We start from the raw sequence: 12,677 nt of genomic DNA, 5'->3' as shown, positions 1-12,677 counted from the left end.
CCAGCTTAATCTCAGTTTTAATGAAATTTTCTGTTTAGTTTTGAATTTATGCTGCAAATTATTTTTTTCTGTGAAATGGCAGTACTGGAGAAAACTGTGTTTTCAATTTGGAGTGTTCTCTTGTTTTACCTTTTGCTATTCATTCCTGATTTGTTCTGAGAAGATCTGTATAAAAGTTATAATAATTTTGTATGGAAGTCTAATTCATAACCTACTTCCATTAATGCTGTGTTGACTGAGAATAGTATATTTCTGATGGCTTTTGTAAAGCCATGGGCTTTGCTGATGCAGCTTCTGTGAAGCTTGTAATGGGTTTCATGGCAATTTAGAAAAAAACATTATCGATAGCTGAATTTTCATTTTCATGGGTCTGAAAATGTACAGTTCAGGCTAGTCACAAAATATATGGAGTATGTGAGCTAAATATCTAGCTACAATGATTTCTGTGAATGAAATTGGATAGAAAATGTCTATATGGCGGCCAGTGTGGATAGATTGTAGAGTGTTTCTAACCTTAGAAGTTGGACACTGAAAAATGGGTGGATGCCAGTACTCCCAAGGATGCTATAATTATTTCATTTTAACAGCTGCCTTCAAGTTGTGAATACAAACTTTTCTATGTATACATTATTTCCAAATTCTTCCTATCCATCTTAAGAAATGCTGTTAATGGGTGTACCTCTTTTAACTGCACTCATACTTAACATGCACATACTGATTATTGAGTGGCACTTGGAAGATAAGGATTAAGCATGTTTAGAATAATCCTTAAATACTCTCAGGCCCATGTGAGAAACACAAAATGAGTTCTCAGCGTTAAAAACCCCATTCATATCAAGTGTTCAAACAAAAAGATTAGGTAGATTACTTCTCAATGAAAGGAAAAAGCCTGTAATTAAATTATGTTCTCTCTATTTGTCCCCACCTGCCTGGACTAAGAAACTTCACAGGTGTACTTTTTTACATTTCCTGAGCTATATAAGGCTGTGGTTTTTACTTTTTTTGAGCTCTGAGTCTTCACCTGAATCTCTGCTTGTTCATTAGATATTTTCAGACGAGCCAAAACACATTTTCTCAGTACTTTGCTTAACAAAGCAATGCATGAAGTAAACAATGTTATCTTTCTCATCAGGATAGTCTTAAAAGAAATTGTAGTAGTCTAACATGCAGGGTTCAGTTAATTACTGTAATTAAATGGATAAAGACAGGATTATTTTATCTTGTAATATTCAGTACAGTTAAAGCTGAATATTTATATTTTTAATCCAAAACACATATATTTGTGATAAAGAACTTTGATGGAATTTACTTCATTTAACTTGAATAGCTGTTTTGCCCCTAATTTTGAGGTGGCCTATATAATCAGTAAGAAAAAAAAATATACTTGAAAGGCTTTTAGAGAATGGTATTCAGCTCCTGCTGGGGTGTTTGAAATCAGCTGACCAGAATCTTTTGGTGGCACTGCAGTCCATCCCAGTCATAAGAAATTTAAGTACTTGCTTTAGAAGGTTATTGTCACTAAACATCTTCAATAAAAGTGCACTTGAAATAAATGGAAAAGGAAGATTTTGTTCTGGCTATAGAGAATGTGAGCAAATCAAAGAATTGAAGATTTGACAGATATTCCTTTAATAAACTGAGGTTCATGTTCTACTTTGACTGTTTTATAGCTCTGATTTCTAAAATGTCCCAAGCAAGCCCTGATAGGTTTGGTTTTAAATTCCCTTGCTAGGAGCTTTGACTTTCTCTGGTTTATAAAAATACTTTTCATCTGCTTTATTGAAATAATGCTGTCTTCCTCTTTTACGTAGGGCTGAGTTAGGAGCCAACTGCGGCACAGAAAATTGTGAGTGATTGACATCACCTATATCTGCCTCAGATGCTACTTCAGTATGCAGTCACTCAGACTTTGCACATCTTTGCAAAAATTCTGGGAATTCAAAATTTTCACATCCAGCACAAAATTCATGTTGAAATAGTCATGAGAAAATCTTGCCTACAGCTGGAGGTTCTTTGGTGGCCAGTTATAAACTAAAAAGAAATTATTTTTTCTCTTCTCACTTGAGCTCATGCAGTCAGCCAAGCGCAGTATTTTAGCTGCTAAAATATTCATTTTGAGCTGTTTGTTTTCCATTAGAGAACTCAATGTACGTATTTAGCAGTACAGTGATGAGTCTGATCTCTCAGCAGTAGTACACAGTTCTTGAATTCTCAGCTTCATTCAGATGTTGTTGTGGGGACGTGTGAAAGAGGGGAGGATGAGATGAGATGAGATGAGATATCAGACTACCATCTCTTTGAATCTCACCCTAAGTCCAATGGAGCGCAGCAAGTGCTCAGGTGAAGCCTCCCACCTCTATGCAGAGCTGGCCATGGTGTGCAAGATCTAGGGCAGGACAAAACAGCAGCACAGGATTCCAGCAGATTCTCAAAGGCCACATCTTTACCATACATTTCTGAAAACATCCTTTTACTGAGAATCACCATCTGCAGTTTTGCAGCCAGTAAAAATGTGAGACTTGAAATACATTATCAAAAGTTTTCTGAATTATGAATACAGTCTATTCTGCAGAATGATGAATACACATTATGAATAAAGTCTATTTGTTGTCTGTAAAGACAACACATTTGTGAAACAACACCAGTTCATTATCAAATAGCTATTTTAACAATGAAAAGTAAGTATAGGGAGCTAGAAACTGAAATTCTGTCTCTTACTTGCATATTTGTTTATACAGAGAAGACTTTTAAATACATAGAGAATAGAACAAGTACATATTCAAGAATCATTCAAATCCAAAGACAACTTGAGGTAGGAAAACTGCTTTCTGGACTTTCATTCTTCCCTGCAAGGGGTTGGTATTGCAGAAAACTGAGGGCAAAATCTTCACATTGTTACATTCATAAAAGAACAGGAAGCTGAGGTGAAGTATCCATTCCACGAAGAGCATGAAGAAGACTGCACATGACTAAGCTAACTTTGCCCTCAGTACTCTGATCTGTGACAGAATTCTAGCTTTAGGATAGATACAATTTATATCCAACAAGCTAGACATGAGATCAGCCCATTTACTGTTAGTGATGTCAGGCATAGGTATGAAATATGGCTCAATCAGAAGAATCTGAACATTTAGCAGGTGTTTTAGTTACCATTAAATTAATTTGTGAAAGAGGTTGCTGGCCAGAGCAATGCAAACAATTGTTGCACATGAGGCTTCTGAAAATTGCCTTCAAATGAAACTGTTAGCAAGCCGTAAAAATAAGTATATAGATAAAAATGCATAGAAAAATATCAATGCAGACTGAGAGTCTCATAAGATGAGACTGCTTTTTCAGTTTTAGTTTTGGTGGATTTTTTTCAGAAAAGATGAAGCCATTTTTAAAACAATAGAAAGGTGGAATTATAGGGACAATATATGGTAAAAATCACCATTTCCCAAAACCAAATCACTCATGATACTACTTGTAAATAAGTCAAAATGGAAATTGTTTGGCAAGCATAAGGATAGAGGTATGATGATGCAACAGGATTGCCTTAGTTTCTTAAGGTAATTTCAAACTAGTCTAACTATCCTTTAGGATCTGAAACTTGGAACAGGGAGTTTTTGCTGCTAGGGCAGCGTGTGACAAAATCTTAGCACTCCCATTTGAGATGCATCTGTTATTTTTTAGAAGATAATGAGTACATGGAAAAGCCACATCTTAAAATGACATCAGGAGAAAACCTCTCTCTTTTCAATCCAATTATGTTCATTTTTCTCAGTCTTCTCTTCTCTTCTCTTCTCTTCTCTTCTCTTCTCTTCTTTTTTCTCTGAGCCAAAATTTTAATTTGTCTATGAGTAGCAAGAAAATTATTACTTCCAACAAAAGCTGGTTCATAGAAAATCCTTGTTTTGGGAACTATTTCTGTGACAGCAGCACCTCTCTTTTCCTTCTTTCTATTTTGAAGGCCCAAAAGAAAAATTGATGCCACAAGTTCCTCCCCAAAGCTAAGCTACCATGTAATTTATCAGTAAATCACATCAGCGTTCTACACTTCTATCAATAGAGAATTAGTCCCAGGTAAGGGATAATTAAGCATTACTGTTAATGATAGTGACTGGATCCTCTAGTTCTTCATCAGAATTGTATCACAGTTATATTAAAGCAAATTTTCAGGTAGAAAAACTATCTCCAATGAGACATGCATCCTTTACCTTCAGGGCAGTATTAGAGCCATTAATCTGCAGTCATGATGATGTTGGTTGATTTTTTTCCATGAGCTAATGTACTGTTAATAAGGTGTCAATTACTGATGCAAGCAAACAGGGCAAAGAATAACATTTCTAATTGCTGTAGTTATCACCTAGGTGCAATTATCTACTACTGCTGAAATAAATTGCTTCAGGATTAAAAGCTGTCTTTACGACATACACATTTTTCTTTAATTATTATTATTGCCATAGCTGCTTTTCAAGTACCTCATCTTTCCTTTCCTTTCCTTTCCTTTCCTTTCCTTTCCTTTCCTTTCCTTTCCTTTCCTTTCCTTTCCCTCCCCTCCCCTGCCCTTCCCCTTCCCCTTCCCCTTCCCCTTCCCCTTCCCCTTCCCCTTCATTAGGGGACATAGATAAGTCAATATTAAGCTATTAATAAACACAGCATTAAGCTATGACTATTGTTTTCCATAGATGTAAAGTAAATTATTCAATCTCCATTCACTTTCCCTACTTTTGCTTCCCTCTGCCCTGAAGGGTTCTTCCTGGTGAAACATAATGAGTTGTCTATATACCCTTTTTTTTTTTAATTTTAAAATAATTGAACTACAACTTTTCTTTTTCTGCCATCTAGTTTTGCTTAGTAAGTTCATACTATCATAAAATCTAAGGTAATAATACCAATTTTAATAGGGGAACTTTCAAGAGTCTCCTACTTTTAAAAGCCTTCTGAGAACAAACACCACACAGATACAGGAACAGATCACCGAGAAACCTCTTCCTCCAAACACTGAGAAGTTTGTATTAAAATTCAGTTTGCTTGCCAGCAAAGCAATTCTAAAGACTGCTAACAAGAAAAAAAAGAAGCCCAGGCAGATTTTGTGGAAGCATATGATTTGTCATTGACAACATGGTACCAGAGAAAGGTGCATTTGTGGAGTTCATTATCCTCCTCTGACCCAGGCTGTGCTGACAGAGGTCTCCCAATTAGCCTGAAGCAGAGTTAACAAGGTAGCATTCAAGGAGGCAAAGTGTTTCTGGCTGTATGGTGTAAAGGGCTGCTTATTCCTCTCCTCTAATTGGAATAGAGCATCCTCCCTCTCCTGACCACTTCACCAGCGTCTACAACCCTCCCTCCATGCCCATGATGTAAACTCCAGTCACTCACTGATGGCAGCAGCTCAGCTTTGAGATCACATTTCCCACTGACTTTGAGTCTGTATCTAACACCCATGGAAAAGCAAAACTTTCCCAGAATCCAGCTATATCTTTCAAAAACATACTCTTCTCACAAGCATCAGCTCGTGACAGATACTTAACAGAACCAATCCTTTCTTTCATGTTTCCCCCACATTTTCAGCTTTGCTGCTGCTTTCATTGAGCATATTCCGAGCACACAAATTTTTGCAAGGCTAAGAAGGAGCCTAATTCTTTTATTCCTTCTCCTATAAGCTGGGTCTACCAGTATTACATGTGAATGAGTAGTGTGGGGAACCAGCAGTGAAATAAATGTATTTCACAGAGTGGGTAAAGTATGTCTGAAGAGATGAAAGACCTTATTTATTTTTTCTATGCTGCTCTATCTTTTCATTGCTTGGACACTTTTCTGTGGATTTTTTTTGCCCTTTTCAAGTGGTCTGTGTCCTTTTTGACATGATGTCTTTTCGGCTGTCTTTCCAGCTCTACTCACTTCCCAAAATAGCCACGTTGTCACACAAAAGAAAGTGAAACAAAGATATCAGGCACTGATCTAAGATGTCCAGATCAATTGCAGCATTGGGGAAATCAAGGTTAGAGGCAGTATGCACAAACAGGTATCGATGGTCATATTGCAAAAGCTGGAGATTTTTCCATCTGTGTTGATTCCTGTAGCAGATGTGCTACAGGGCCACTTGATAAGAATTCTCAAGGCCAGCTTATGGCTGCATATGCCTCTTATCCAGCCTGGTGCTGTTTTTGGCCTTGAACATTCTTTCAGCACTTTGGTGGAGCCTTCTGCACAAATCAGTCTCCCTGGAAAATGAAGCAGTATGAATATGAAGTTTAAATATTTTTAACCTTCCACTTCTAAATTATATGGTGGTGATGTGAGAAGATCTGTGAGAAGGTAACATGAATCCAAGTATTTCAATAATAAAGGGCAAATACATGAAAATGCAGAGAATCTCAGAGGTTTCCCTGACAATTTACCTTTCTGTTATAATAGTTTCACCTTCAAAATGGCAAAAAGTGGAAAAGCAAAGTCATTATGCATGTTTGGTGAAAGTAAACACAAGGCATTACACATATGCTTTCTCTTGAGCTCTTAAAGAATCAAATTTGGTTCTGACCTGATTTTGCAAGAACATGTAGCACCATGTTACCAAAAGCCAGATGATCAGGGTGGCCTCTAAAAGTTGCTGATATGGCATATAAAAGTTGTAGCACTGCCTACAAAGCAACCTTTGGGACAGAAAGTAGGAGAATTTAATCAAGTAAAATGATAGGAGGGAAAACAGAGTTGTTGACACAGGCTTTGGCTGAGAAGATCCTGAGTTGCAGGTTGCCAGAGCTCAGATGGCTGTAACACAGAACACATTTGGTTGTCTTTCTCCAATGCCATCACCTTTGCCACCTTACTGGCACCTGCTGGAAAACCTCCAGGACCTCCTGGAGGCTTGCCCTACTGCAGTGAGAATATTTTTACATAACCTAAAGCAACTTGGAAGGGTAAATACACTTGAGAGAAGTTTGTTCAGAGTGAATGACTTGAAGCCACTAAGCTTAAAATTTAAGATAATTTACTGTCGTTTGTCATGCTGGGAAAATGAAAGGAAGCTGAACAATAGACATTGCATGTTCTTGTGGAGTACTGAAGCCTCCAGTTCTGATATTTGCTAAAATGAAATATTTAAAGGGCTAGAAACAATTAGGCTGTGTACAAGAAATATTGAATATCACCAAAAGAAGAACTGTCATGAGCAGTCTATTCTGTAAGTTAAATAAATTCTAAGAGTGATATACTGTCCATAGAGATGTGTCACTCCTCCATAAAATTATTATTCTTTTAAATAATTGAAAAGTGAAGTCAGTCACCTGGCACCAGAGCAGAACATAATAGCAGTTATTTAAGAGGTTGAAACAACTCCCATTGAATCTCTAGTACTTCTCTCTTTTGATGTAAGCTACCAAATCATGGTAAGAGCAGATCTCAGCAATTGTGGATTAAGGAACTGTTGAAGTGTCACAATGGTCTCCTGAGGTCAGTTGCTTATGATTTAATAATGATGAATAATACTGAACAGAGACTTTGAAACTGAATTTGACCTTTCTTAGTCAAAAATACAGGAAAAATCTTGAAGGATGAGAGTCCATGAACTTTTTCCGGACTGCATGTTGTTCTTGTCAGGATAAACAGCTTTGCCTTAGTTAATATGATAGCAAGCTTTTAGGCATACTGACAGAGTAATGGATTTTCTTTTTTTTGTGGGGTGGTCATGGGATGAAAAGAAAGGAAGAAATCACGAAGAAATTGAATTCAAGACTGACTGGCACAACTTTTTCAGCAAAATTTGGGGAAAGTATCCAAAAGTCATTTTGGATCACTTAAAAATAATGTATTAAAAGTATATTTTTTTTTTTTACTTGCAAGATATTTGAAACATTTTTCCTTACAATGATTATAGTGAAATTTATCTGAGAAAAGGGACTCCATCTTATGTTCCCTATTCAGTTTCACACCACCACCCCCCATCCTGGTGCAACTTGAGGCCATTTCCTCATCTTATTATTTGTTACTTGGAAGAGGAAGAAATGTGATCAGAGGCTTCAAATTTCAGATCATTCAGGGCTAGGGCTTGGAGGCTCTGCAAAGCTTGACTTCTCTCACTGTATCACTGCATCCTCTGACATAATCTACAAGCCAAAAAAATTAACCTTTAGGTCAATCTCACAGACTTGCACGGCAGAATTGGCAGCAGAATCTACTTGGCAGCAAGAGTTCTCACAGAGAACAGTGTTTGTTACTCAGTTGGGTCCTTCACAGGTTATTTCTTTATTTACATTGATGGGAAATATACAAATCTGACATTTTAAATTAACACATAGTGATATTTTGGTCATTTTTTTAGACGAGAACTAAGGGACTTGTGGGTACTTTTCTTGCTGTGTTAGTGTGGGGGATAAATGAGGCTGTGCACGCCTTACAGCAGTACCCCGGCAGGGTGGAACCTAAAACAAGATTAAAAAGACACTCACAGGAGGAAGACATCAAGGAAATAGCCCCATGACCAGAGAAGTTGTTTTGCAATGCAAATATAAAAATGTATCAGTTTTCAATGGGGAAAAATAAATTACTGATGTGACAACTATATTAACCATCTATTGTTGTTAGGCTTTTAATTTGCCTTGTAATCTACAGCTATTATATTAATGAGATGAATAAAAATTGATTGTATAATGCATTAGAGAACAATCTAATTGTAACTAGCATGGGTGGGCTGTTGTTTTTAGATGGTTTATTGTTATGGTATGGTCTGGTTGAAGATTTGTTGGACATCGATTGGAAAATGCCATTCTCTAACAAAGAGGAAATTAAAAATTGGCATAAGAATTAATCTGACTACTGAGTGCTAAACTGATAAAGACTTTCAGAAGCTATTTCAGCAGTAGAGATCAGGTGATGCCTCATTAATTACCCCAGACTTCAGAAGAGATATGGTAGCATAATCACTTTAAAATTCCCATGCTAATTAAAATTTTGGTTTCTTTTGCACTGTTATCTTTCTTTCAGAAGTGCAGTAGCACACTCCCTACTGGAACTATTGCAGCTTTTAAAACAATGTGTCCTTTTCAATTGTTCATATTTTCCACTGAGAGAGACCCCATTTTTTGCATTCTGTTGGTTTGCTCAGCTTCTTCAGAGCTTATGAAAAGCAGCATACTTCTGTGCATGGACCTCCAATTACTACAGTCACCTGCACCTCTGAAGAGATCTGTTTGTGATAGAACCAATCATATTTTTTCTATTGTTAAAAAACAATGATAGTGAAAAACCACAAGTTTGCCAGTATTATGATAATATGTTGTATATAATAATATAGTATGATGCCAGTATTTTGTGTACATTATGTCTCTATTTTTGTGTGCCATACAACTCTGGAGAATGATGCCACTTAACTCACTGACAAAGCATCGGATCAGAAATTCAGGTGTTCCCAAACAGCACTGAAACAGTGAACAGATAATATTTTGCAGAACATTTTTTTATGAAATGCAAAATATTCATATGCATATGTATATATATATTAATTTCTAGATGGCTATCCTAAAGAGGAGATGATTTACAGATGGAGGAAAAATTCAGTGGAGGCTGCTGACCAGAAATCTTGGAGACTCTATCAGTTTGACTTTATGGGTCTCAGAAATACTTCAGAAATTGTGAAAACCTCTGCAGGTAAGAATGATACAAATGGTAGTGCTTTTTCTGGAATTCAAATTATTTAAAAATATTTATCCCTGTTTTGCTTTCATTCAAGTGCAAATTGATTTTATTATGTTATATTGATTTTAAAATGTTCATTTTAGAAGCTGTAAAGTTCAGGTCTCAAAAATATTGACTTTATCTTGATTTTTGATAATCTCTACTCTTCTAGTGACTTCACAAACTGAGGAATAAATGTTTGCTTGACATGGCTATTTGTTTTAGAGTTGAAGTTACTGTATGATTCTCATTCCTCATTTATTAGGCCACTCCTGTGTTGAATCTGCCTTCACCATAAATTAAAGAGAAAGATTTTGAGCACAATGGTAGGTTAGTGAAATTAGACACTTTCTGTTCTTCATCATTCAGAAAACTGTTTAATATTTTTCTTAATATTTTAAAGACATTCTCTTTCTCAGTTGATAAATGCCTTTGCTAGTGACCTTACCAATTGATTGCAATTAAAATCTAATGATGCCTATTCTATTTCTTCAGAAATTTTGCTGTTTCTTATAATAGCACAGTAATATAGAGGAAAAAAAAAAGATTTTTAAATGGAATACATTCTTTGAACTGGATAAATTGTCACACCATGTCTAAACTTTATACATGACTGCAGTAAGCTCCATGATTGCCATGATTTGGTAAGTCTTCCCACAGCTGCTGAGGGAAACTGCTAGAAGCAAACTTCTGCCTAACAGGTGGTGAATTTTTCAAAAAAATCGATTTTTTTTTTTTTTTGCCAAAAGGTAATCAAAGCTAAGCTATTATTTTCAAAATATTAATGATTAAAAAATTTCAAATCTGTGGAACTACAGCTGTTTAGTCCTGGCCCACTCACTAACATCAGCAATGAATTCTTAGAACTGTATAGGAATTTTTGTAATGAAAAGTCACTAAATTTTTAATGAATATGTTGAGCTGGTGGTTTAGCAGAAAAAAATGGTGCAAAGAGCACACATGTGAAAGTTCTCCTTTGCTATGGATACAAAGTCTTTTAATTTGCAAGTTACTCAGGAATGCAAATTTCCCATAAATTGACTCAGGTACAAAATACTAAATCATTAAAATACTTATGTATGTGGTTTGACCCCAGCTGGCAGCTTAACCATGCAGCTGCTTACTCACTTTCCCTGGTGGGAAGGGGGAGAGAATTGGAAGAATAAAAGCCAGAAAACTCATGGGTTAAGATAAAGATAGTTTAATAGGGAAAGAAAGCACTGTGCACCCCGGCAAAGCAAAACAAGAAATTATTTCACTGCTTCCCATGGGCAGGCAGGTGTTTTTCAGCCTTCTCCAAGAATCAGGAGTGTTGGAACTAGATGATCTTCAAGGTCTCTTCCAATCCAAACCATTCTATGTTTCCATGGAAAAGAATTACACAGTTAATATTAATATAACACCAGTGTCTTGATAAACAAATCTATTTAACTCTGCCCAGAAAAACACATTTATAGAGGTCTTACCTAAATAAGTGGATAGATAATGTGGAGCGTAGAGAAACCTATTTCCTATGTTAATTTTAGCATGTGCCTGGTTCTTATTAAGATGAGTGAGTTGGCACAATATTTTTGTATAATTGCTCTTGCTGTTTCTGCTTACCCATGTTTGTGAGTGCAAAATCCAACAGCAGTGTTGAACTCAAGTTACTGGAAGCATGGGATATTTCTGTTCTTCTAGAGGCACCACAGTGACAGAAGGTTGTTGACAAACTAAAGCTTATTCAAATACTGACAGCCCCCCCCCAAAAGAAAAAAAAACAACCAAAAAACAGAACAACAAAAAAACTCTGTCAGGAGATTGTGGAACCTAACTTGGAATAAACAATGTAAAATGTATGTGTCAGATTGTCATCTGAAGTTATTAGGTTAGAAAAATGAGTTGTGCATTTCACCAGATATCTAAGATAGGTGTCAACAAACATATTAGAGATGTGAAGAATAAACTCCTGAGTTTGTACATGGACCTGAGTTTTCAGAAAACAGACTATATTTTGTTACTCTGTAGTTTAAGGTAATTTCAAAGACCAGATTTACTGAATGTCAACAATATTTACTGTCAAGAGCAAACAGGGCCAGGACTTAAGAAAAAGCAAATACATTGGAAAACTTCATGTATGTCCCATATTGTAGTGTAAGGAGCCCCAAAATAGAGGAAGGGGACAGGACAAAGTGCAGTATGTCTCTGACAAAATTCTGTAAGTACCTGTTGTGTCTAAATATATGTGAACAAATGGGATAAAGAGGCATCTGTACTCTGGGATGTTCCTGTTTACTGAAATAAAGCCCTAGCCAAGAAGTTTGAGAATTAGGAAACCCACAAAGCTGCTGTTTCCTACTGTTTGGACAATCTGTGATAAAGGGAGGTGGCAGCTGCTTCTTGCAGGTGTTACATCTTTACAGCCATGCCACAGGGGGCTGCAGGTGGTCAGAAATGAATGCCAAGTTCTGTCATGGAAGATCCGTGACATTTTTGCACTCAAGCTACCTGGAGAGGGAGACTGCCCTGAGGCTGCCCCTAGGACGCTGTGGGTGTAGGACTCACTCAGAATTTATGCTGCTCCTCAGTTCCTGCCCTGTGCTCTGGTCAGCCTGGGGCCCCTCTGAGCCCTGTGGCAGCCTGTGATGGCCCCAGCAGCCACCACCCCTCTGCAGGCTCAGGACAGAAAAGAAAAACAGCATTGCTCAGAGTGCTGAACAGGGATCATTCCTACTAATAAGGTGGAGTTAGGAGAAGGGAAGCAGGCTGGATACCACCAGCAGCTTTCTGAAAAAAAAGGTACCAAACATCATCTCTTCCTCCCAAGGGAAGTTATGGAAACTACTATTCCAGAGGGAATTAAGAAAAAAAAAAAAAGCAGACTAGGCATAGCATGAGAAGATCTTCTGCAGAGACCAGTCCTGCACCAACAAGAGATGGATTCAAAACCCTGACTTCTTTTTCCTTACACCTTCCTGCTTGTTTTTGACACTATTGCTTCTCACTAAATGACATCTATGTCATGTGAGAGCTGCTGCAGTGCC

At 37.0% G+C, this 12,677-nt stretch overlaps 1 protein-coding gene across 1 annotated transcript in view; it reads left to right on the top strand.

Moving 5' to 3' along the window:
• GABRG3 (gamma-aminobutyric acid type A receptor subunit gamma3) overlaps window positions 1-12,677 on the top strand; it is a 291,318-nt gene that overhangs the window by 232,250 nt on the left and 46,391 nt on the right. Inside the window, exon 6 of the mRNA XM_054271617.1 lies at window positions 9,490-9,627. Coding sequence (XP_054127592.1) covers window positions 9,490-9,627 — 138 coding nt within the window. The remainder of the gene's footprint in view (window positions 1-9,489; window positions 9,628-12,677) is intronic.

Source organism: Melozone crissalis, unplaced genomic scaffold, assembly GCF_028551555.1.
Source record: "Melozone crissalis strain CALT ecotype California unplaced genomic scaffold, PUWL_Pcris_2 ptg000013l_1, whole genome shotgun sequence".
Lineage (NCBI taxonomy): Eukaryota > Metazoa > Chordata > Aves > Passeriformes > Passerellidae > Melozone > Melozone crissalis.
Note: the sequence above shows the minus strand (reverse complement) of the source record. Positions and strands in the feature narration are given on the sequence as shown.